The sequence below is a fragment of the Papilio machaon genome, chromosome 10 (genome assembly GCF_912999745.1).
Source record: "Papilio machaon chromosome 10, ilPapMach1.1, whole genome shotgun sequence".
Classification (NCBI taxonomy): domain Eukaryota; kingdom Metazoa; phylum Arthropoda; class Insecta; order Lepidoptera; family Papilionidae; genus Papilio; species Papilio machaon.
The window spans coordinates 4,920,551-4,946,962 of record NC_059995.1 but is presented as its reverse complement, the minus strand read 5'-3'; the positions used below and the strand labels follow the sequence as shown (position 1 = coordinate 4,946,962).

The 26,412-nt window shown below is 31.2% G+C and overlaps 1 protein-coding gene across 1 annotated transcript; it reads left to right on the top strand.

Moving 5' to 3' along the window:
- The first annotated feature begins 1,804 nt into the window (after positions 1–1,804).
- LOC106718252 (class A basic helix-loop-helix protein 15) lies at positions 1,805–24,979 on the top strand. The gene is made up of 5 exons (XM_045679656.1): positions 1,805–2,057; positions 15,764–15,910; positions 23,568–23,776; positions 23,922–24,061; positions 24,356–24,979. The coding sequence occupies exons 2-5, from the start codon at positions 15,772–15,774 to the stop codon at positions 24,480–24,482; spliced, it is 615 nt and encodes a 204-aa protein (XP_045535612.1). The 5' UTR covers positions 1,805–2,057; positions 15,764–15,771; the 3' UTR covers positions 24,483–24,979.
- Positions 24,980–26,412: the final 1,433 nt, after the last annotated feature.

Here is a 26,412-nt window from a genome sequence, read left to right as displayed (position 1 = left end):
ATAGTACTATACTAATGGGCAATAACTTGCTGTATAATAGATTTAAAATGTATCAACGTAACAAATGATCCTTATTTTGAGCTGGATCAAAGACTGTTGAATATTGTATATTATGCCCATAACATAAAGGGGAAGGCAAAGGTCATAGATTTTTATTTGACGCGATTTAGGTAGGTACTACCTTATCGTCCACAATTTCTGCAAAGTCATGCCCGTTAGTTACTGGTACTCATAAAGAGTAAATAAAAATGAAAAATATTTCATCATCATCATCATCAGCAGTCTCCTGCTTGACGTAGTACTTCCCCAAAAACTTCCGCAGTAATATAGAATAGTAATCTTTGTTTATAGGATAATGTCAGTCCTCGAGAATCTCTATCTCCGTCGACCCTTCGATGGAGAGATGGACCTCGCGCCGGCAGTGTACCACAAGTCTTAATGTACCAGGCCCTAGTACGAGTTAGCGTCGGATCCAGACAAAATTAAATTTACCGATTAAAATCATTACTTTCCTATTGGATGTTAGCTATAATTGAAATCTGTGCTGTGTTACATTTCGTATTTTTTTGTACTGATTTTTAATTATATTGTATTAAATTATAAATAAATCCGAATTCGTGTACAAAGTCTACCGCATTTTGCAATTAACTTATCTATTCTTTGCGCACAAGACAGTTGCTTTTTTATGAAATTAACAGATATTTATAATGTTGATAAATAATGATTAGATTTTATTATTTACGACCGCCCTGGCTTCACCCGGACAGAACATGGCTTCTTATTTTATTTAAAGTAACTAAATCACAAGCTACAGCTAGGCCACTTGCGACATAGTTGTAATAAAATAGATTTGCATTTATAGACTACTCTTACAAATTTAGAAAGATTATAGAAAATTAACATATTTACAAAGCGGTTATTAAAGCAGGACTGTTGAAAGCAAAAGTCTTTTTAAATCGACGTGCAGATAGAAAGTGTTTTCCAGAAGGGGTTAAGTGGGGAAGTAAGGCGAACGAGGGGAAGGTCTTTACTTTGCTTTCTCACCACTTGTTGCTTATCAGTGGTGTCGGCCAAATCAGCAACAGGTCTACAAGCGGCACAACAAGTTGTTATTTACCCGCTATGCATTTCTAGACGTACAATGCGTTTCAAACAAGAACATGTACGAACATGTGCCATATTGTGACGTCTTATCACAATATAACTTATCACAAGATATTTTCTATCTGTAATTATTACATTAATTTTGTAATCAAGTTAATTTGCGGCAGTAAAACTGTAGGCGCTAACATTAAATAAAGTATTTGAAACTAACGTACCTCAACGGGTGCAAAACCACTTTACACTACAAAACCAAAAAGTAGGTACATAATATGTTTATGTATCATATAATTTGTATAAAAATCGGTAAATGTAGTGCCAAATGTCAATCGAAAGTAAAAGTTAGGTTCATATCTGATATCCCAGTAAAATGCCTTCAATGTTGGGGCTTGCTATCTACTTTGATTTGGATAAAAGCAGTGACACACATCATACATTTTATCTAATTAATGCACATATTTTTCGCTCATGTTGTTAAGCTCGGCCTTGTAATAAAATATCAATATTTTCAATAGACAAAAAACATTGTCTTAAATAAAAATAAAAAAAGGTATTTCTGTGTCTTTATTGTTTTGTACTGTAATAGTATTATATATTCTTAGCGTCATGTTAGTGTTATGATTTTATTAATTTGTAACTTGGACTTTTTTAAAAAGAAGCAATGCGAGATGCGTTTCCATATGAAACGTTGTAAGCACTAAGCAGCGCGTAACTCTGCCGCGTCAGTCACCAGCCTCACTCACTCCAGTTCAGGTCCAGTCTATCAAAAGCAGTCAGACAGTCGCCGCGAGAGCACGCGCCGCGCCCGCGCGCCACTCCGTACACGTACACAATAACACTCACTTAACTAGCGAATCACTTTCGTTACGTTATCCCGTAACTATGATAACACTGTGAATTATTTGTTTTGGGTTTGTCTCCGCGGTTCCTGTACCCACATTTCTAAGGAGCCCAAGGTAAGTCTTGATTCTTCCACGGAAACAAAAAAGGATCTATACGTGTCAGTTTTGAATGCTAAGTGAAAGGCAAATTCTTTGTTAAACTACGTGTATTGCTTTACAAAACTTTTATAACAGTTCGAAAGTTGTTTATTTAATGCCATAGATAATGTTAACAAATCTTATAAGGATAGAAATAAAATGCGCGTTTAGCGAAAGTGAATTTTGCATCTATGCATAACATTGAAACAAACGCGACGAATTTAAAATTTAAAGCAATGGTTGTATAATAAATTTCTTTATTAGTACTGCAAAGGTCAATCTAGTGTTTCTTTTTTTTATTCTACAAAAGGAATGATAAATTGGTAACATTCAAAAAATAAAAGCATTAATGTTTTTAATATTCTTTTATGACATTTTTTAAATAATTTACAATGTTTTCGCGAATATAAATAATAGATAATGATTATGTTCTGTGCGCGTTAATTTATTATGTGATAATATTATTATCTACACGTTCAAATCTTGCCATAAATCAAGTGGGTAATAAATATGCATGGAAATTTTTGACACATTTTTTTTCAAATGAGTAGTATGTTAGCTACGATAGAAAATGTGCGCCGAGTGTCTAATTGCGTTTCCCTTAAATCCAGATCTCGTCATGGATTGCAGGATGATGTACAAATAGGTTACTTTACTTGTATTTTTGATTTGATTAAAGTATGACGACAGGCTTGCATTGGATCGGGCTTGCGTTTTTACACTTGTACTTTCTAATAGCCTAATCTTACTACCTTACTAATATTATAAATGCGAATATTGGGATGGATGGAGCGTTGTTGGAACGTATCTCCAGAACGGCTATCAGGATCTTGCTGTAATTTGGCAAAGATGTAGAACATAGTCTGTAAAAACACATAGGCTACTAATTTAGTTTTTTTTAATTTCGCTCGGACATAGTCGCGGATGACAGTTAGTTTTAAAATAAAAGTGGTAGTGTAGATATCTGCTGTTGTTTTTTAAAGAAAAAAAATTGACTTTCGGAAAACAGAAAGAAAAGGTGATATAAGTGTCATTAAAAAAAGGAATGATTAGAATTGGGTAAGGTATCCAAAGAAGTTTTATTTTGTAATAGCGAAGCCTAAGTCAACCTTAATACTTAGAAATAAATTTAATTTTTGTTTATCATAAGAATGTAACAATTGCTAGAAAATAAAGGAATGAATTTTAACAAAACAAAAGAAAAAATTACAGCCAGGATGGCTCCTTATTTGGATTTTTTTACTTTCTTTAAATTAATTACTAGAATCTTCATTTTACATCGTAATCAACTAGTACAGGGAGACGAATAATTTTTATTCAAAGCGTTATAAAAATGTGATTGTCGCTGTTCATTCCATTGACGCCATCAAGTATCGTTGCTAAGTATTTTGCCGGCAAATGAAACCCAGAGATAGATGATAGAGATAGTTTATAATATTTTCATGTTATAAGAATATCTAAGATTTAGTTAAATTTTGGGTTGCACTGTTTAATGTAGTGATGCAACGGAAGTGTCTTAGCGGAACCAGAAACGGAAACAGATGTCAAAAATAAATTTTAGCAGAAACGGAAACAGAAGCGGATGCGGAAACAGAAGTGTAAATAATATGAAAAAAAAAACATATTTACAATTTTTTTTTTTGGTAAAAACAGTTTGTATTCGTTTTTAATTTATTAAGGCATTGGATACCAGTGTCCTTTAGCCTTCAATGTATGTATTTTTACTGTGCTGCAATAAGTTAAAATTCGTGTTGACAAACGGAGGCTTTTAAATATTAAAACCTAAAAATAAAAATATTATTAAATAATAAAAATTCGCCGTAAAAAGTTTTGGCTCCCAGCTGTTACCTTTTTTATTTTGTAAACAGTGAATGTGTTAAGTATCAAATACACCAAATCTACATTAGAAAAAGATATAATTATTAGTCGTCGGTGGCTCGTGGCACTTGACTTGCAATCTGCAGGGGCTGGGTTCGTATCCCTCCATGTACCAATGTGTTTTTCGATTTACATATGTACATTTATCCGACGTTCTTACGGTGAAGGAAACCATAGTGATGCTGCACATATTTGAGAAAAAATTCAATGATATGTGTGAAGTCAACCCGCTCTGGGCCTGTGTGGTTGACTATGGCCTAGTCACCCCTAATTTGGGGTAGGCTCCGAGCCCATTAGTGGGGATGTATAGTGAGCTGATGATAATAATGATGATGATATATTACATGGTTATTACTTATTCAAAAATACATTTAATAACTCGTAAGTATGAAATAGTCACATTTTGCCAGTTGTCAAATTTTATATGGACAACAACTAGACAGTTTACTCCAGCAAGAGAAACTGATTGTTTCAAACAGCAGCATAAAATATTAGGGGCTTAAATTCACGACAAAGTACGTAAACAAACAAATGCGACAAATGCCGAAAGGCCACGCACGGACTGCGCGTCTCGCGCCGCGCATTTGTATCTCTCAGCTGTCGTAAAGTTCCGTTTTATCTCCGTTATAAAAGTTGCGGAAACAGAAACAGAAACGGATGTTGAAAAGCGTGCGGAACTTCCGCACTTGCGGAAACGGAAACAGACATCCGTTGCATCACTAGTTTAATGGATGCAGACCCCGTACCAATATTTGGTGATCCCGAAAATAGTGCATGCCATCTTTCAGTCATCTCGCTATTTAATAAATTTCTTATCTTTTTGTTGTGGATTACGACATAAATATAATTCTGATGTTCTTCAACTTATCGATAAATTGTATTATTGAGAAATATTGCTCGAACGTGTTTAATGTAATTAAAAGATATTTAAATTTTTACATACAAGCACGTACAGTTTACATAAGAGTAATTTTATAACATTTTACACAATTGGTTAATGGTTGAGTTACGTACAAGTAAAGAACTCGGTAACTTAATATAAAAATTACCTTTTTACTTTCTATGTATTTTTTATATGAAGTTCAAACGTATATATAATATACATTTCAGTGATTATATAATAAATACATCCTTATTGAATCTTCGCGATTGTTACTAATCTTTATCTCACTTTTCTTATTTGAAAATATTTTTTTGTATTTGAACGAAGAAATGACTCAGATATTGTATTTAAGACGCAAATTCTAAATGTTATCATCAGCTCACTAAGCCCACCCTGACTAAGTCTACCTTAAGTTAGGGGTAAATGTCACGATGATAATTATATTCATAACAACAATTTATCGTTTCAATAGTAAAAAAAACAAATTCGTACTCGTCTGTTCGACACTTATCTTGTTACCAAATCATAGTTGCAGTATTTTAAATTTATGTTAAACTTATTTTGAACTTGACTTACGATGTTATGTTGTCATTTCATTGAACCGTCCGCTCTTATCAAGACGTCTTTATTTGTTATAATAATTTTAGATTGCAACTACATTGCATTTGATTAATTACAATAATGAGCATAAATTATTATTAGAATAAAAACACTAGCGGTTGCTTGCAACTTCGCACAAACGCGGATTTGCGGACAGACAGAAAAATCAAAATTTTTAAAAATTGGTTTCTTGTAATAAGTAACGCAAATACATCAATTATTTTTCAATTTTACATACACTCATTCCAATTATATTAATTGTAGAGAGTTAAATCTTCGTGAACATTTAAAGATTTTTGCACTCACGTAGATTTCAGACAGTTTTTACAAACTTGACTGATTTCACATAAATAGTAAATTAACATTATAATGTTCGGAATTTAAAACCACAGTTACCGTTTTTTTTTTTTACTATGAAAAGATAAGCATTTATGGTTTGAGGTTTTTGTATTGTCTATCACTAGCATTAGTCTACATACTACTAAGTATTTAAAAATATTTAGTACATCGATGCCTTTTATAAACTTTCATTTTATAACTTTTAACTCTTTGTTTAATCGTACTATACAAAATACATATAATAAATACTACAGAAATAAAAGAGAAACACTCGAAATCAATTTTTTCAAGCAATGTTCTATTTTATCTGATAAAAGATAGGGGTCCAACCGTTTATCAGTTTTAGTTTTGCATTTATTGATAAATAGAGTTCGTTAATCAATAGGAAGTATTAATTACGATAAAAATAATCTAGGGAAGAAAATATTCGAAAACACAAACCGAACATCAACTCTTATTTGGTTTTACTCTTAAAATTGGTTATGTTGTTTGGGCTACAGGGCACATCACGTACTAACATACAGAGACAATCATCTGTAAATAAATATATTTTAATCTACTTTTTTAACAAAATAATTAAAAAAAACGATAAAAATAAAATTTAATTATCACAAATATTTTAGGGCACATTTAATTTGTGTTAATTTATAGTAGCTAGTTATAGAGTGTAATTATTTGCCTACGATAGAGATAAATTATTAAAATAATAGTTGTTCTACGAACGGCTATGCTTCACTTATCGACCACGTTTTCCAAGAATAGTAACACAAACAGGAGCTTTCAGCATCCTGTGGTCAAATTAATTGAATCCGTTTCACCGAATGTGGAATGAATTAATCTAATATTATTGCAAATAGATATTGAACGAGCTATAGTTCTCGCTTATAGAGGTTTTTCACTTATAAAGTTTCGATTGTAATTAACTGTTATTAATAGAGCGAAATACATGAGATTAACGTAATTATAGTAGTACGTAAGATAAATGGTATTGCTAACATTCACGCCTGTAACCCAGCGAGGCGGATAGAGTTCGAAATGCAATTCGTTTTTCTGAGATGTCTCACTTTTGCAACATAGATTTGAAAATACATTCTTCAATAAATATTGTATATAAAACATTATGACTATTCTATATGAAATTGAAATTAAATATCCTGTAAATGAATATCATAAGTATATTATTCATATAAGAAAAAAATCTTTCTTTCTTTATAATTCATATCGAGACAAAACATCCTTTTATAAGCTTTTTAGTTTGAAACGCAATAACAACACATTCACTTTGTTAGAAAATGTAATATGAGCTGGTTGCTAATATATCTATGTTAGCTTGAATTATCTTTACCATAGAAAAATGCATTATTCTTGATAAAATTTTGCTGACATTTTCCTAAGTATAAATCATGTATGTAACCGGTAAATCGTGGACACAGCTCGTTTTAATTTAACATATCACAAAATGTATATCGAACGAATTCAATTACAAAATGACATGGAATAAAGAATACGAATTGAATGACATTGACCTCATCGGTAAAACCGTCTAGTTTACAAAACTTGCAATACATAAATACTTGTGAAAAACATTACGATATAATTCGGGATAATACTTATGAAAGAAAGACCTTAAAAGATTTTCTGTCTTCGAGGCAAATTTCAGAAAGATTTTCTCGGCTTCAGTACTGCCGATTTCGTATAACAATTAAAAGGAAAGATTTCTGATTTCTCGGTAACTGAAAAAGTCTGAATTTATTTAACTGAATATAATTAATATCTTTGAACAATAGACAGCTAATAGAATTAATTAAAAGATTAGATTGTTTACTTAATAACTGAAATAAAATAAAACTTAAACTGCATTTAAGTTTCATTAAATTGTATCAATGTCCGTCGTAAGCGGCTTTGCTTTTATACCTTAAATACAGACTGGAGGTTATTGCAAAGGCTTTGGAAATAACGTTAAATTTCGTAGACGCGGTATAAAAGGACTTGTAGCTAATACAGTGGCACATTTCACCATAAATGTTTACAAAACTATTAAGAATTTTCGTATACTTCTTTGGAATACTGTAGTTTTAAAACCACAATAATTGCATTTCCACGTTTAAGTTGGTTACCTTGATTAAAATAACATCTACTCTCAATAAAATATATACAACTTTACAAAAAAATCCATTATTAAACAAGTTACGATTGTTGTAGCATTGTTCACACCTTTTCTGCGTAAGCTAACTAAACAGGAATTTATACGCAGAAGTTTTACGAAACTTAATGATACTAAATTTAGATTAAGTACAGGTTTTTAATTTCGAAACAATCTCATTTCAAAATATACTTGTAACAAAAATAAGTACGAATTTGATTTTTAATAAGTGTATAACTAATTTAGTAATAAAAATTATTTTTTTTTAACATTACATTAACATTTTCAATACATCCCAGCGAAAAATTTACTAGGGGTAAAAATTTACGGTAAAAACAGACTACCTACAGCGACAGACCGAAATGACCTTGAAGCGAAGAAGGCAACAAAATGGAAACCGTTTCACATACTCTGTATAATGTTTACTCAGCTGATAAATTATTATTATTAAAACCCCCTTGAAAAAACAGACTTACGTGCAAATAGAGTAGATTTAAATGGCTCTAATCGAGAATATTTTCAACGAACACGTACATGTTCTGTTATGTTTATTATTTTTACGTTAGTTTGGCTTCTACGCCTAGTTGGAGTAATTTTATGCTAAATATTGATATTAATTAACCACTTACAATTATTAATCTTACAAATATTATAAATGCGAATGTTTAGATGTTTGAATGTTTATTAGAAGGTATCTCAAGAACGGCTCGATGGATTTCGCTGAAATTTGGCACACATGTGGAACAAAGTCTGGAAGATCACATAGGGTACATATTTTAATCCCACTTGAACGGAGTCAGCGACAGCTAGTTAACTTTATTATATACAGTTTATAATGCAGTACTTAGATTTCGCTACCCCAGGTTAAGGATACTAAAAATCTAGACTTTATTTTTCTTTTGTCGACCGCTTTGGGTGTCTGGGTGTCACTTCATGATAAATATTTAAAATCACTTATTTAGTGTGTGCTATTATTTTCTATTCTACATTACTAAATTACGTACTCTACCAGTACAACAATGCCTTAATTTTAATTGCGGTAACGGCGCTAAGCATGGTGAAAGTATCTGGGCTCGGTTATAAGACCGAAGGCCGGTACGTTTAGTTACTTGACGGTATAGTGTGTGTACTGCTCACACAAATTATTATGACGTGTGAAATTACGGAGATGTGCATGATCGCATTTTAATGACGTGACGCGAACTACGGTCGTCTATAATACCGCTTACTTTAATGAAATTTGAAGAAAGCATCTTCAAAAAGTTATCATTGCATTACCTACATTAAATGAGGAGATAATGTACAGATAGAAGATATTTGGCCTTCTTGATTTGAGTGTCCAATTAAACTCCAACTACCGTTACATTATTAAATTGCACGTGTAATATGTTAATGTCAAATAAAGCATCGATGGCCATCATTAAATGTCAACTAAATGTCAATATTTGGCCACTATCATAAACTTGTTAGTCCAGTTTTTGACATCCGAATTAAAAATGTACAAAAAAATGTTCAAAATAATTTATTTTGACATATCATGCTATGTGTTTTAGGAATCTATATATATAAAAGAAAGTCGTGTTAGTTACACTATTTATAACTCAAGAACGGCTGAATCGATTTGACTGAAAATTGGTGGGCAGGTAGCTTAGAACCAGGAATAGGACATAGGATAATTTTTACCCCGTTTTCTATTATTTTTTTTTATTCCGCGCGGACGGAGTCGCGGGTAAAAGCTAGTAGATTATAAATATGTTGTTCGCAGCAGAAAATGCTTTTCGTATTTTTCTGGCTGCAACTTTTTGAAGTTTGTAGTTGATATTATTATTTTTTCTCTATACTCTATGATAATTAAACGTTGGTATAAAAATTCTAACGATAACTATCATACACTGCACCTAGTAAGTTGTTTTTTTTTCGTAGTTTGTTCTAGGCCACTTTAAAAACGGCGCAGACTTTCACTATTAATCGTGTCGGATATTACTTTCTGTTTCTATACGTATATACTAATTAAAATTATATCATATACAAACATCTTGTTTAATTTATTTATTATCTTCCGAGCTTAACTTCGTGTTATCCTAATAAATAATTTATAGGTTCTTTCCTAAAAGTTTGGAACAGAGCAACCTTTATATTTATTGTCCTATACTTTTACGTTATTCTTATAACTTGGATATTTTGCATTTAAAAATATGTCGTTGAATCAATGTGGCACTTTATTATAATATTAAAACAGGTGTTAGGCACAAAACATTGTGACGCACCTGATTAAAACAAAGAATATTTAATGACGAGCTTGTGCTTTGGAACAATAGGGTGTACAGACTTACAAACAATTTTTAAAAACTGTAAATATCACGCAACTAATTATTACAAAGGAACGAAACAGTTCGACAAATTCTTATACTACTATAAGTTGATGCAAGTGTCTAGTTTCATAAACAACGTTTTTCAACAATAAATTTACTAAGTAATTCGACATATTTTTCAAGGCAGTTTCTTTAAGGTGACACGAACGATATAAAATGGCAAGTAGTTATTACAATTTCTGTAACTGGATGTTACGTAAACATTAAATGGTCATAATAACATTTCTCGTGTCTCGTTCTAGTCAAAGGATACATTGGCCTAGATTAGATAGAAAAAAGTAGACACATAAATACCCTATTTTAAGTAAAAGATTTTGAGAATAAATGGTATGTATAAAATGCTTATACTCAAAAAAAAATACGAGATCAACAATTAAGTAAATATAGAACTAAGTGTACCTTAGTGATGCGTAAAAGTTGCGAAGATGTAAGTTGAAATAAAAAATATATTAATATCAATATAATATGTACCAACTATTACGAAAGTAACTCCGTGTCTATTCTATAAAAGGATTTAATTTATAATTCAGCCGAATAGAAAACAAGTGCAGAGGCAGTCGTGTGAAACAATTTTTGAAAGCTATATCAGGCTATAGAGGTTTTAAAGGGGGCTCACCTTAATCCCATAGACCAGTGTTTTTCGATCTATTTTTAGCCGACTTCAAAAAGAAGGAGGTTATCAATTCGACTGTATTTTTTTTTTTTTTATGTGTGTTACCGCGAAACTCCGCCCCTGGTGGTCCGATTTTGATGAAAAATATTTTAATCGAAAGGAAGTGCTTGCAGGTGGGTCCCATTTTTTTGTTTTTTTTTTTTAAATAACTAGAAGACTTGTAGATTTTGAATATAGCTTCAAAATTTGTTGCGAAAATTAGGGACATTTTTGCTTTCAGCGCTTACGTAGGCTAAACTATAAGACCTACATAAAAATGATGTATGGCGAATTGTAGCTCTTTAAATGTGCTAAATTAAAGTCCGCGATAGCATATATCTATCTTTTATAGTTTTCTCACAATAACCATTTTTTTCTTCAGAAACATTAATTAAATTCATGCCCTATTTCCGACGCTATTATTCGAGTTCAGTATTAACCCTTATGTAAATAAACATGTTCATTATCAAGAGAATTTAATGTAGATTATATTTGCAATTGAAACTATATCATTCTGTCTAATAGTTTAGGAGATATCGTAAGAATAAAATTACGCGGAAACGAAAAATGCTACACGAAAAGCACAATTTTGCTTTCTGGGCTTACGTAGGTCAAACTATATGACTTACATAAAAATGATGTATGGAGTAACTATAGATCCTTAAATTTGCTAAATTAAAGTCTTCGGTGGCATATATCTATCATCTATGGATGTCTCACAAAAACCATGTTATTGTGAACAAACTTCGATTAAAATGCACAAGAAAAACAGCGTCGTGAGCTTACGGCGCTATTATATTATATTCGATATGAATCCTTATCCAAATTAATATGTTTGATGGCTAGAGTATTAAATGCAGATTACATTAGCCTTTAAACTATGTAATTCTGATCAATAGTTTGGGAGATATTAAATAATTAAAAACTACGCGCATTCGAAAAATGCTAGTGCGGCGCGCGGCTGGACAAAATTAAAGGCAACCTACGATGTATTAGTTCGGTAATTTTCAATTTGTATACCGATTTTGATAATTATTTCATTGTTTAAAGGATAAGTGGTTATCTGCTGCATTCTAAATTAGTTTTTGAATTGAAGTACACACATATCAAATAGGAAAGTCCTTTTCTTTATTTGTCTTATTTATGTCTTTATATGTATTAAGGAAATTTGTAATTGAACTTCAAATTCACTAAAAATTGTGAAATAAAACAAAAATTTTAAGAAAAAAAAATAGCCGACTTCAAAAAAAAAACAATCTCAAACAAAATGCACTCAAAAGTAACCTAAAAAAACAATTTCAAACAAAATGCACTCAAAAGTAACATAAAAAAACAATTTCAAACAAAATGCACTCAAAAGTAACCTAAAAAAAACAATTTCAAACAAAATGCACTCAAAAGTAACATAAAAAAAATTTCAAACAAAATGCACTAAAAAGAAACAAAATAATGTCATGAAAACTCTCTAAACTCTAGTAGTTAGTAGTAGTGGCTCAGTTTTCCGCAACTCCACGACAAGCGCGTATTTTGCGTGTCTCTAAACTCTAAAGAAAGTTCTCTTCTTTCTTGTAACATGTCTATATTGTATAATTATTGTTATTTTGGAGTCGGTTTCGGCCTAAGTAGAGACATAAACGTAAGTATGTCTAATACATCTCAAATATAAAATGTCACCTATTTATTTCGGCCGACACCGACTGCGAAATAACAATAATTATACAATATAGACATGTTACAAGAAAGAAGAGAACTTTCTTTAGAGTTTAGAGACACGCAAAATACGCGCTTGTCGTGGAGTTGCGGAAAACTGAGCCCCTACTACTAACTACTAGAGTTTAGAGAGTTTTCATGACATTATTTTGTTTCTTTTTAGTGCATTTTGTTTGAAATTTTTTTTATGTTACTTTTGAGTGCATTTTGTTTGAAATTGTTTTTTTTAGGTTACTTTTGAGTGCATTTTGTTTGAAATTGTTTTTATGAAAAATATTACTTAGTATGTAAAATTACGCGAACCTCTCACTATTGGGGTGGATGACGAGAATAATTTTGGTGGTAATTATAATGATTATGCCAAAAGTTAATATCGTGGCAGGGTTTTAAACACATAATTGGAGATAACTACTAAAGAAACTAGAGTCCCGTCTATGTCTGTAAGGTAACTTTGTCGGTTACTTCCATGAACTGTAAGAAAAATGGAAAATGTATCTTGCTGGGTTGAGGTTTACCTAAGTGCGTAGCTGTAGTCTAACCTTCCTTGTGTAGTGCACCTAGTTTTTAAACCTAAAACAACTATGCATGTATCAAGATACCGGTCTTTAATTTTGCAATTTATTTCCCGCACGCCTTAATATTATTCGAGAATTACAACTATTAAGTTGTAACTAAGCTACATAGTAGTAACTATGGAGATTAGGCTACATATTTAATGTCTACAGAACAATATTAGAGCGTCGGTAGCTTAGGGGTTAAGAACTTGACTTGCAATCTGCAGGTCCTGGGTTCGAATCCCACCATGTATCAATGTGTTTTTCGATTTTCGAATTTTGTGTGATCCGTGATGATTTAACTGGTCGAATGAACGGCGAGAGTGATGTTAATAATATTGAGGGTTCTGACATTATGTCACCTAATCGTCAGTGGCCACTGGATAATCAGATTACCGGTCTAGGATTTTTATTTTATTTATTTTAAAATTCAACTTTCATGTCTTTAAAGTTCATTGTCGTACCTTAATTTAAGACCGTTAGTCAAATGATACTGTCATTGCTAAATCTAAGTACATTCTACAACTGTTACATCTACTAAGTAAACTCAGCCCTTAGTAAATAACGTTAATCAAAGTTTTAGCATAGTAGAATTCAGATCGATAAATAAATAAATAATATATATCTGAGTCTGTATGCATAATTAACGGCTGTTAATTATGCTAGACGCGGTGTCGCAACATCCACGTTATTTCCACCTTAGAATTGTTTCCTTCCTTTATACTAGTTTAAAGAATATAAGTACTGCATAATTTGTATTTGTAAATTAACAAGGTCTAGTTTATTTTATCAAAGCCTCGAAGATAGATTTTTTTATATAACTGAATCAAATAAAAATAAGTAACTAGTTTTACTAATATATATTTACTAATCATGTACTTAAATTGTTTTTTTCTGTCCATAATTATACTAATATTATAAATGCGAATGTTAAGATGGATGGATGGATGATTGTTTGAAGGTATCTCCGAAACGGTTCAACGGATCTTGACGAAATTTGTCACAGATGTAGAGCATAGTCTGGAAGAACACATAGGCTACTCATTACGTTTTTTAAATTCCCTGCGGACCTCGTCGCGAGCGATAGCTAGTCATTTACATCTGACGTTACAAACATGTTATTATTTCATTGTTTCTACAAGAATTGTGGAAAATTGGACTGATTACGTATTAATTTTATTGATAAAGAATTAAAGATAACGTATATAAGTATGAATTAAACGAAACATATTAAAAAGGCAAGTAATATCAGTTTAGTCCCCCTCCCCTGAACATTTTACGTCATCTTTCTTAGCTTGAAGAGCTTAAATATAACCGATCGCTAGACATGCCGTGGGCGCCGAGACGGTTACCTAGCAACGCCTTACCTCCACACCCTCCATCATTTACCACCCCACAACAAAAGTACATTTAGTAATTGCATACATTATAAACATACTTATAACTATCCTGCAATATTACGAGTATCAAACACAGCAAACCCCAGATTCAGACGAATGCTAGCGCGCTACTAATTATGTTATTAAATTATAATATGTTTTGAAATTATTGAAATTTAGTTAATTTAAGTTCTTTACCAATTAATGAAATTGGTGCTAAATGAAAAAATAAATAAACAAGGACTTTAGTAGGACCAACATTGTGATTATTTCAAATTATAAAAAATATAATATGTACACCTAAGTGTATAAAGGAGTGTTTATGCGTGGATTTTCATTTTGAAGATATAAAATCAATACAGATGGTATGACCGCTTAGATACGCGTATTGGATGTGTAATCTTAATACAATTAAAGTTTTTTTTTATTGTAATCGTCACTAACACTTACTTTTACTTATTTGTAATTAGAGAGTAAATTAAAAAATCATGCATTAATGTTTACACATTAACGCGTACCGAGTTTACATTAAATGAAAACTAATTTTTAAATTGATTTCGTATATTTCTGAATTATGTATTATATTTCATATTAAAATTTATAATAACGAACATTTTAAATCCGTGAATCGATTGAGTTGATATAATATCACTACGGTTATCAATCAATAAAAACAATTTAATTTAACATTATTTAAACCGCGAATTTTTTACATGGCAACAGAAGTTAACATTTTCTTAACGCATTTTACAAGTACCACTAGTATTGTTTCAATGTAAACTGATGACTTTACATGTTTTTAATATTTAAAACTAACATTAACCGCCGGTTACGTGTTTTAGCAGTTCCTTAATGTAGATTTTTCATACTGATCTGTCTCAATCAGAGTAGTAAAGTGTATGAAAAAATCCTTGGTACGAAAAATCCACATTAAATTTCAATATTTTAATTAAGAACGGCTTAACTCACGTGTGATGACACGTGAGTTACAATTATGTCTCACAAAAGTTTAAACTATTTAAATCTCATTTGTGACTTGAAATCTACTCTAATTAATCTAACTGTGAGAGTCAATGAATTAATAAAAAAACAATAGAATCTTAGAAATAATGACGAATCACAATTTGTTTCATTAATAAAAAAGTTGCATTAAAAATAAATGATTGTTACAGATAACAAAATGCTACAATCGGCAAGCGACGACAGTGGAAGTTCCGAGGTGGTGTCGCCAGATCACATGCTGCTATATTACGATGATAATTTTGAGTACTTCGAAAGTAAGCCTGATGTGGCCGATATGAAAATAGAACCAACTGGAGGTAATGTTCTTTTCTAATCGTCGAATTAAAGATTCCATAAATAAGTGTATTGGCCGCTATGTACTCTGCATAACTTCTGCGTTCAATGAAAATTAGATATAGATAAAACTTTTACGTAGGTGTTTCCTTAAAGTATATCTCAATCTAGAATACTTATAAACATAAGATAATTATTAGGGAATATATAATGGCAATAGCAACAACTTGTATTCGTAATTGTCCAGATATTTATTATATGCTGAGACTAATTTGGATTTAAAATTTTTAGCGACAAATTAATTCTGTACAGATTTACCATACCGTTGCTTAAAGTTGCGCATTAAAATCATTGTAATAGATATCTAAAATGCTGCATTATTCTGGTAAAACATAAAATACCTTTGTTAGATATTGGTTTCCAGATTCCAGATAAAGGGTAAGTTGTTATATACAAACAACTGATATTCCCGGCATAATTTCCCGCCTCCTTTGTAGTTACAATAATGTACAAATGGTGCCTATGAAATGTGCTGTAATTTTAAAAGCATGCGGACAGGTATGATTGTCCGAATATTGCATTTGTCGGTATTCAAAGGTCTCGCAATTGAACAGCCGTGAAAGTGAAATGAACGCCGTCACGGCCAAGTGAAACCAGAACTCGATCTTACTATTGAGCTATGTTGACTTAGCAGAAGCTCAATCGGCAAATTAAAAAAGTCTTTTTACGTGGCAATTGAGTAAACGTCAAGTGATTAAGTGAGCGTTGTCTTAGACATATGCAACAAGCTCATGTGTTCCAGACTAGTTGCTATTTTTAGCCGACTTCAAAAAGAAGGAGGTTATCAATTCGACTGAATTTTTTTTTTTTTTTTTTTTTATGTGTGTTACCGCGAATCTCCGCCCCTGGTGGTCCGATTTTGATAAAAATTATTTTAATCGAAAGGAAGTGCTTGCAGGTGGGTCCCATTTTTTTGTTTTTTTTTTTAAATAACTAGAAGACTAGTAGATTTTGAATAAGCTTCAAAATTTGTTGCGAAAATTAGGGACATTTTTGCTTTCAGCGCTTACGTAGGCTAAACTATAAGACCTACATCAAAATGACGTATGGCGAATTGTAGCTCTTTAAATGTGCTAAATAAAAGTCCGCGATAGCATATATCTATCTTTTATAGTTTTCTCACAATAACCATTCTTTTCTTTACGAAACATTAATTAAATTCTTGCCCTATTTCCGACGCTATTATTCAAGTTCAGTATTAACCCTTATGTAAATAAATATGTTCATTATCAAGAGAATTTAATGTAGATTATATTTGCAATTGAAACTATATCATTCTGTCTAATAGTTTAGGAGATATCGTAAGAATAAAATTACGCGGGAACGAAAAATGCTACATCGCGTTACAATGAATAGCACAAATTTGCTTTCTGGGCTTACGTAGGTCAAACTATATGACCTACATTAAAATGATGTATCGAGTAATTATAGATCCTTAAATTTGCTAAATAAAAGTCTCAGGTGGCATATATCTATCATCTATGGATGTCTCACAAAAACCATGTTATTATGAACAAACTTCGATTAAATTGCACACGAAAAACAGCGTCGTAAGCTTACGGTGCTATTATATTATATTCGATATGAATCCTTATCCAAATAAATATGTTTGATGGCTAGAGTATTAAATGCAGATTACATTAGCCTTTAAACTATGTAATTCTGATCAATAGTTTGGAAGATATTAAATTATTAAAAACTACGCGCATTCGAAAAATGCTACTGCGGCGCGCGGCTGGACAAAATTAAAGGCACGCTACGATGTATTAGTTCGTTAATTTTCAATTTGTATACCGATTTTGATAATTATTTCATTGTTTAAAGGATAAGTGGTTATCTGGTGTATTCTAAATTAGTTTTTGAATTGAAGTACACACATATTAAATAGGAAAGTCCTTTTCTTTATTTGTCTTATTTATGTCCTTATACGTATTAAGGAAATTTGTAATTAAACTTCAAATTCACTAAAAATTGAGAAATAAAACAAACATTTTAAGAAAAAAAAATAGCCGACTTCAAAACAAAAAAAACTATCTCAAACAAAATGCGCTCAAAAGTAACTTAAAAAAAAAAACAATTTCAAACAAAATGCACTCAAAAGTAACGTAAAAAAACAATTTCAAACAAAATGCACTCAAAAGTAACATAAAAAAAAAACAATTTCAAACAAAATGCACTCAAAAGTAACGTAAAAAAACAATTTCAAACAAAATGCACTCAAAAGTAACATAAAAAAAACAATTTCAAACAAAATTCACTCAAAAGTAACGTAAAAAAAACAATTTCAAACAAAATTCACTCAAAAGTAACATAAAAAAACAATTTCAAACAAAATGCATTCATAAGTACCATAAAAAACAATCTCAAACAAAATACACTAAAAAGAAACAAAATAATGTCATGAAAACTTCTTTCTTTCTTTCTTCTCTCTTTTAAAAACCCTCTAAACTCTAAAGAAAGTTCTCTTCTTTCTTGTAACATGTCTATATTGTATAATTATTGTTATTTTGGAGTCGGTTTCGGCCTAAGTAGGGACATAAACGTAAGTATGTCTAATACATCTCAAATATAAAATGTGACCTATTTACTTCGGCCGACACCGACTGCGAAATAACAATAATTATACAATATAGACATGTTACAAGAAAGAAGAGAACTTTCTTTAGAGTTTAGAGGGTTTTTAAAAGAGAGAAGAAAGAAAGAAAGAAGTTTTCATGACATTATTTTGTTTCTTTTTAGTGTATTTTGTTTGAGATTGTTTTTTATGGTACTTATGAATGCATTTTGTTTGAAATTGTTTTTTTATGTTACTTTTGAGTGAATTTTGTTTGAAATTGTTTTTTTTACGTTACTTTTGAGTGAATTTTGTTTGAAATTGTTTTTTTTATGTTACTTTTGAGTGCATTTTGTTTGAAATTGTTTTTTTACGTTACTTTTGAGTGCATTTTGTTTGAAATTGTTTTTTTTTTATGTTACTTTTGAGTGCATTTTGTTTGAAATTGTTTTTTTACGTTACTTTTGAGTGCATTTTGTTTGAAATTGTTTTTTTTTTTAAGTTACTTTTGAGCGCATTTTGTTTGAGATAGTTTTTTTTGTTTTGAAGTCGGCTATTTTTTTTTCTTAAAATGTTTTTAATAATAAAAAGGAAAATAAGATTTTAAAAAATCGATCCAGGAATTTAACAGACCTCGAGAACGCCGAAATCTAGCTATAAATAATGATGTAAAAGTAAAAGATTTATTTTTTGGTCCCATTTTGAAGGTTATTTATAATAACTTTGACTATAAAATCAGTTTGCAGTCGAAACAAACTTAACTGTGAAGCATAGCAGTGATGTGAAGTTGATAAACATTACAAGAATCGGCTGAAATGAAGCATACTAATCGATTAGTCCGCATCAGAGCTCTTACGCAAATCGTATCCGAAGCGTGCAGTCACCTCACGTAATGTCTTGACGGCAGCAGAGGGGCAGCCAACTTGTTGCACAAAATATTACTCTCACTTTGTACAGGGCTGAAAATAATTTGATTTACATTCGGGACGGGTTTATGCAAATGTTTCTATTCAATGAGTAACTATTTAAAAAATAACTCATTTATGGTGTAATGTTTTATATAAAAGTTCAAAGTTAATTTAGCAGGAAACAACCATACGAATCTTAACAAATTAAGTAACTAGGAACTATTCCTATAATTATTTGTGAACTATGTAAAAGTTTAGTGTTTAATTATCACTAATCACTTCCTTAATTAAAAATGAGACTTTATACAAGTTGCTATGCATTCGTAGTTATTTAAAATGTTTGAAATGACATCAACGGCTACATTAATCATGTATCTTCTTCATATTAAGATTGAATATTGGCTTTGAAAGATCCTTCCTAAAGATTCCTGTTAAGTAAATATTTATAGAAATTGTTTTCATAAGAATTAAAAAAATGAATCTCATAGACGCTAATTCCCTTTAGTCGATCTTTGCCAATTACTTCATACCTTTACGAAGAAATCTAACTAAAATAAATAAAAACATCACGAAGGGTCTGTCTGCGATATACGAGTACAATGAACATTTTATTACTAATTTCTGATGTTTACGATAAAAGTAGACAGGTTAGGAAAGTAGCATTTAAGATAGTAACATGCATTTTTTTACTTATTACCATAGGTGGGCACAGTTAATCAAAAAGTTAACTTCGTTAATCGTTAATTCGTTAAATAAAAATTTAACTTCGTTAATCGTTAAAGCGTTTAATTTAGGAAAATTTAACGCAAGTTAAAGTTAACAGTTAAAGTTAATTTTTGTTTATATTACGAGTATAAGGCGCAAGCGGGAAATGGCCATATGAATAATCTCCAAATCATATGGACCGATTTTGTCGAGACTTTCAATAGAACTTAGGCTATTTTTTTACTGCGCTTACGAAATCTCGGGCGATCGCTAATCCTATCTATAGTTTAGTTCTATAATATACTAAAATATAATTTAGACAATAGGAGCGATGTACTAATGCCTGTACCATAATAATGACATAGCATGCACTAGTTACACACACTTATATACTACACTGACAATGATGGACAATTGACTTTTTCAGTAAATTTTTTTATCGACAATCCGACGTCACGGATTTAGAGAGCTAACTAAATTTAGACAACACAAATTTTCTATTAAACAGTAAGACATGTGATAATATTAAAAAGAAAACAATCAAAACTTTTGTGCAGTATTTACATTTATCTGTTACTATTTGCACCCGGATATTCATTTGCTCATACTCCAACAACTGAACATTTTGTTTTATGTATAATTTGGTAATATTTTTTATTTTATTTTACCTAAGGACCCACGAACAGACTTATCATTTTTTACGTACTTTTTATTTATTAATATAGATTTATTAATAAAACTTCTAACATCAGAGGAAACTTATTATAACATCGATAAATAAACTACATAACCAATCCAGTGATACATCTCAACGCATCAAACTATACAACTGAGATGCCTTCGATAACTTCTATCATCTAATGATCTATCGTCCGATCTATTGTTATATGTTAAATCAAGTGTTATATGTTAAATCATAAGTTACACGACATAACGAAAACAACCGATCGCGGGTGATGTCTTCTCTCTTTCTTATCACCTATAAAATCATTATATGTAGTTAATTAGTAAGAATATGTTTTGAATTATTTTCAACGACATTCGATTAATTGTAAAATAAACTTTCGATATACGTGAAAAAAATCGATGTCTTTTTGTAAAGGTCACTTGTGGCGACATTTCATATATTAAATTTAGTATAACACAGTTTAACATTATTTCACTACCATAATTATTTTATCTTTTTCCTCATTCTTTCTCGTTTTGTCGTATACTTTTTTTTTGTAAACAAACAAATTATCTTCGCTATTGTCTTTGCGCAGCGCACGTGCATCCCCGATCATTAGAAGGGTTGAGGCCATAAATCCATCGAGTTCGTTATCGCATTCTCTGTGCGGCTGTCCATTTGATCCTTTGTTCATATTTTAGTTGTTGTTAAAATTATTTTTCGTTGACTATGAAGAAGCCCCAAAAAAACAAACGACGGTAATAACACCTAAATCCCTTTTGTTTTTGAGGAATGTTTATTGCGTGCACATTTCGTCTTTCGTATTTTTAAATTTATTTTTCATTGTTTATTTCTTATCTACGCAATGACAAAAAATCCTATTTGTACGCTTTTTCAAATGAACCATAAATTATTTTTTTTATATTTTTTGTTGTCTTAAAACTCCAACATTAAAATAAACATTTTTGTCTGCAACAAAGTTTAGTTGTATTTTAGGTAAGACGTTGAAGAGTAATGCACACTCGATTATTTTGATTGCAATTCAACGCAGAGTTTATCTTTTTTAATAGATTTTGCGTCTCACGTAGGTATAACAATTATTGTATTAAGAGTAAAGTGTTTTCGAACCTTATGTTGATTTTATAACAAAGTCATTTTCTAAAAAATGAAACCAGTTTTTTAAACAGTATTTAATAAAAAATAAACAAATGAAAACCAGTTTTAATGTGAAAAAAATGTAATAAAGACTTTTCGAGATATTTGTGTGATAAATGTGAAATAATTAATAAACTTTGAAGGTTTCTAGCGCCTAAACTTCGCAATATTTGATAGAGGTAAGTTTGTTTAAATCGTCACTATTTTCTAACAAGGATTCTGTGGTACTCTTTTGATCACGTCTATCCCGGCCGTTCGGTATATTGTATAACATGCATCACACTCGCTCGTTCTCGTTCTCGTTCACCATTCGACTCGCCAACGGTCACCGAACATAGCCGAACTTACGAATGTAGCCTGATGCATAACTTAAATAAAATGACAACACGTCAATAAGTGTCTATTGTAACAATTAACGGACTAAATTAACGGAAGTAGAATTTAACGGGAGTTAACAAGAGCGTTAACACTTTTTGAATTTAACTTAAAAGTTAATCCGTTAAGGAAAATGTTAACTTCGTTAATTAACGATTAACGGATTAACGAGTTAATGCCCACCTTTGACTTATTACTAACACTTTTACCTTAAAGTTTTGAAGATAGATTATATAAAAATTAATGAAGGCATTATGTTTTTCAATTAAATATGTATTTCCATCGGACGTTAGATTAAACGTAATGAAGACTATTAGATATTTTATTTTATCTTAAAACGTGTTTGCAGGCTGATCTATTAAAATGTAAAGTACGTCACGTACTATTAAAATTCTGCATGTTTGTATAATGCATTTGTACTTATTATTCATTAATTTTCTCACGTTTTCATGTTGAGTAATCTTAAATCTCGATAAATGTCTTTTACATTTACTTAGTACTGAATAGACTCTACGAAATAGATCATCGACACTGACCGAACCGATGTACCCATAAACCATAAAGTTGCAAATTACTAATAATTGAGGCATTCGATTTAAATTCATTTAAATTTCTAGGATATTTTAACAGTATTGCACCGGTGCGTTCCACCGGAGATCCCGGAGTCCTGCCAGTGGTACTAGAGGATGGCCACCGAAGGTGTTTAAGTGGATAAAACCCCACATAATTTTGCTTTTCCCCACGAGCAGGGTATTTTTTTTAAGATTTCCCCCGATACCAAAAAAAGGATATTTAAACAATATACGATAAATATTCTATTTTAAAATTAAAAATAAAACAAATATGGAAATTTTACACTAAACAGGAAACTGCGTACATTCACCGCCATCTAGGGACCACTTCATAGGAATTTTAAAATTTTAGTTCTGATTTTGTTTTTAACACCTTCAATTTTCGTTTGCTTATTTTATAAGAATAATAAAAAATAAGTTAGGCATACTCTTGTGACGATAACTTATCTATATTATCGGATTTAAGTATGTAATTCACGATCACGATACGTCCACGCAGAGTTTATACAAATAAAACGCGGCTGACCGTTACTAGTCCCAGGTTTTTTAAATTCAAGTTAAGCCATTTATGATACAGAAGGTAACAGCGGAATGAACTTACAAAAATTATTCTTCTATCAATAGGGTTAAAAAGTAATAAAGTAAAAAAGGAAAGGAATTAAGCTATTGGTTTTCGCTTTCCAGAGTCGTACGAGAGCGGCAGTGGCAGCGACGAGCTGGTGCACCGTCCGGTAAAGAGGCGGCGTCCAGCAGCCGCTCCCAGCGTCGGCAGCCCTCCCGCCAGCACGGGCCGACGACGACGTGGCTACTCCGCGCGTGAACGCAACCTGCGCCGCCTGGAGAGCAATGAACGGGAACGAATGAGAATGCATTCGCTCAACCGCGCTTTTGAGGTAATACGAAAATCTTCAAACATGAACAATGATCAAAATTGGTTCTTATCTACCATTGTTAATATGATTAGTTTTGTATTGCGATACAAGTTATTTAAATGTAAAAAGTTGTAACATAACAATAAAACGATTTTTGTTCTTCTAGGATCTTCGGCGTGTTATACCGCATGTACAAAAAGTAAGCAGAAGTCTATCCAAGATAGAGACGTTGACACTTGCCAAAAATTATGTGAAAGCCCTTACTAATGCCATATGCACGATAAGGGGCGAAGGAAACCATTACCTGTAAGTTATTCTACAGTTTTATAGTCATGTATTTTTATTCAATTAAATATGGGGCCACATCATACTTGTATGGCCATGTATGTGTTTGGAATAGAAAAAATCTGGAAGTACATTTATGACTAAGTAAAAAGATAAAACAGTAGACTCAAAATCTCTTTAGCGGGTAAGTGATTGACCACAGCTGAATGACAAGACGTAAAAATAAGAAATCACTGGCAACACCATAATAGCAGTCCTTCTTTATGTTTTTAAATATTATGAAGTGTATTTTGATAAATAAAATTTTGTTTTTAGATTTACGAGCGCTGACGACAACGTGGAGCCGCCATTTATTTTAAGTAGAGATATGGAGCAGAATAATAATGATGTAAATGACCGACAGCCGGAGCCATCGCCGATAATCACCAGAAGAAGTCTCTGACTAATGTCGAAGCGACGTTAGTCGTACGCGCCATTTTTACCTGAATAAAGTCGGCAAGCTCTAGCAAAACCAATGTTAAATACCAAATTTTTGTTGAGGTACAAAGTTCACTCATGTACTGTTGCAAAGAAAATTAAGTGAAATACTAAAAAAATACTCGTGATAAGATTGATTAAAATATTTTTTTTACTATCTTAGCGATTGTACAAGACCAATAAATAATTGTAACCATCACACCATCAGACGATTTGCTTCTCAGTTGGCCGACAGAAATAATTTTAATCGACGAACTGGCTCTCAACGGACACCGAGATCTAAAAATTTATTATAAGAATAAATGTGAGTAGTTATTAACATTTACCATAGACAAATTTTTATGTTTTTTATAATTTGTGTAAAAATGAAAACCACGGTTTTTGCAAGAACAATAATATTGATATTATGATCACTTTACATTATTTCTGTCCAGCGGTCTAATCCAGCGCTGGATTACAACTGAAAGAAATTTAAGAATAAATGTAAACTCGCCTTTCGAAGAGAATAGTTAGCAAGCATTCTAATTCATTTTGTCCTAACCGCGGGTTTCTAGTGGCTAAACACCTGTAGAAAACATATTGACCCCTTTACTTTGAAAAGAAAAATAACAATATATTTTTGTATAGTATAGCAGCAAAGGAAACTCACAATAAGCTAAATCTTAAATAGCTGCTAAATATTTTAATAATATATCCTCCTTCAGTTGCAAATTGACATTATCATATTTAATATAATCTGAATTACTTACATTGTAATAATTTGAATTTTAACGTACAATTTTCATGCAAAAATGACGTAGTGTAGATAAATTACGTAGCTGTAAGCATTTAGCATAGTCAATGCATTTGAAAAATATTGTAATGATTGTAGCCAATGTGTAACAAATTAGAGTTGCAGATACAATTGAAAGTACTTGCCGTTGTAGTAGTGTAGATTTAAACAATTACATTTTGAACTTCAAAACCATTACTAACAATTTATAATCTCATTTTTTTATTATAAAATGATCTCTATCTCTTGGTGCCAAGTGACCACTCGATGTTTAGTCAACAAAATAAATAAATTTTTAAATGTAATGCTTAAAATATTAAATGTCGCGTTACCTTAGGTACAGGTTAGATTTTTTAACATTTTTTGTCAAAAGCTACAAGATATGAAAGTATGTAAATATAATGTATTTTATCAGTTTGTGAAAAGAAATTATTTTGTGTAAAAAACCGTCGAAGAAATCTCAAGTTACCATATTTTTTATTTCAAAAGCAAAAATAATTTGATATTATGTTAACTAAAGTGAAAAAATAGATTTAAGATTACTATTACTCTTAAGAATATTATGTGTGTTGAAACCTGTTGGAATTTATGTACAATATAAATAAACAAAATATTTGTGTGTGTATTTATGATAATAAATTATAGTGTCGTAGAAATTTCAATTTAACAATCAATTTTAAACTAACCGTTGTCTTAGATTTGTTGATGATTCTTCTTTAATAACCTTTACCTTTTTTTATTTAAGAAAAACAAAAGAGTGTCGGTGCTCAATATTCTCAACATATTAGTTTTGGATAAAATGAAGTACGTAAATGTGAAGTGGGTACGTACCAGACGTGAACCGGTTCAAAAGTTCAGGTCACATAGACTTGAACCATTGGCAATTGTTCAATAACTAAATTGGCAGCTCACGGCTCATCGCGATGTGCTGATGATGTGATGACTATATGTGAGCCATCGAGCCGCGAGATGCCTGGTGACTTACAGTTCACAGCTCGAAACGCAAATCATAACTTGGTGTCGATACAAATTGAGCTGCGCTCCGAGCCGGTTTACTGATCCGCTTCCCCATGACTAGTAACTACGTAAGTGATGCCGCTTCTGACGTGATATATTTATCGAC

Bases quoted from the DNA above. Each gene is read 5' to 3' on its own strand.
- LOC106718252 (XM_045679656.1), top strand. From the start codon at position 15,772: ATGCTACAATCGGCAAGCGACGACAGTGGAAGTTCCGAGGTGGTGTCG. The intron at 23,777-23,921 runs GTAATACGAAAA...TTGTTCTTCTAG, and splicing joins CGCTCAACCGCGCTTTTGAG to GATCTTCGGCGTGTTATACC. The intron at 24,062-24,355 runs GTAAGTTATTCT...TTTTGTTTTTAG, and splicing joins GGCGAAGGAAACCATTACCT to ATTTACGAGCGCTGACGACA.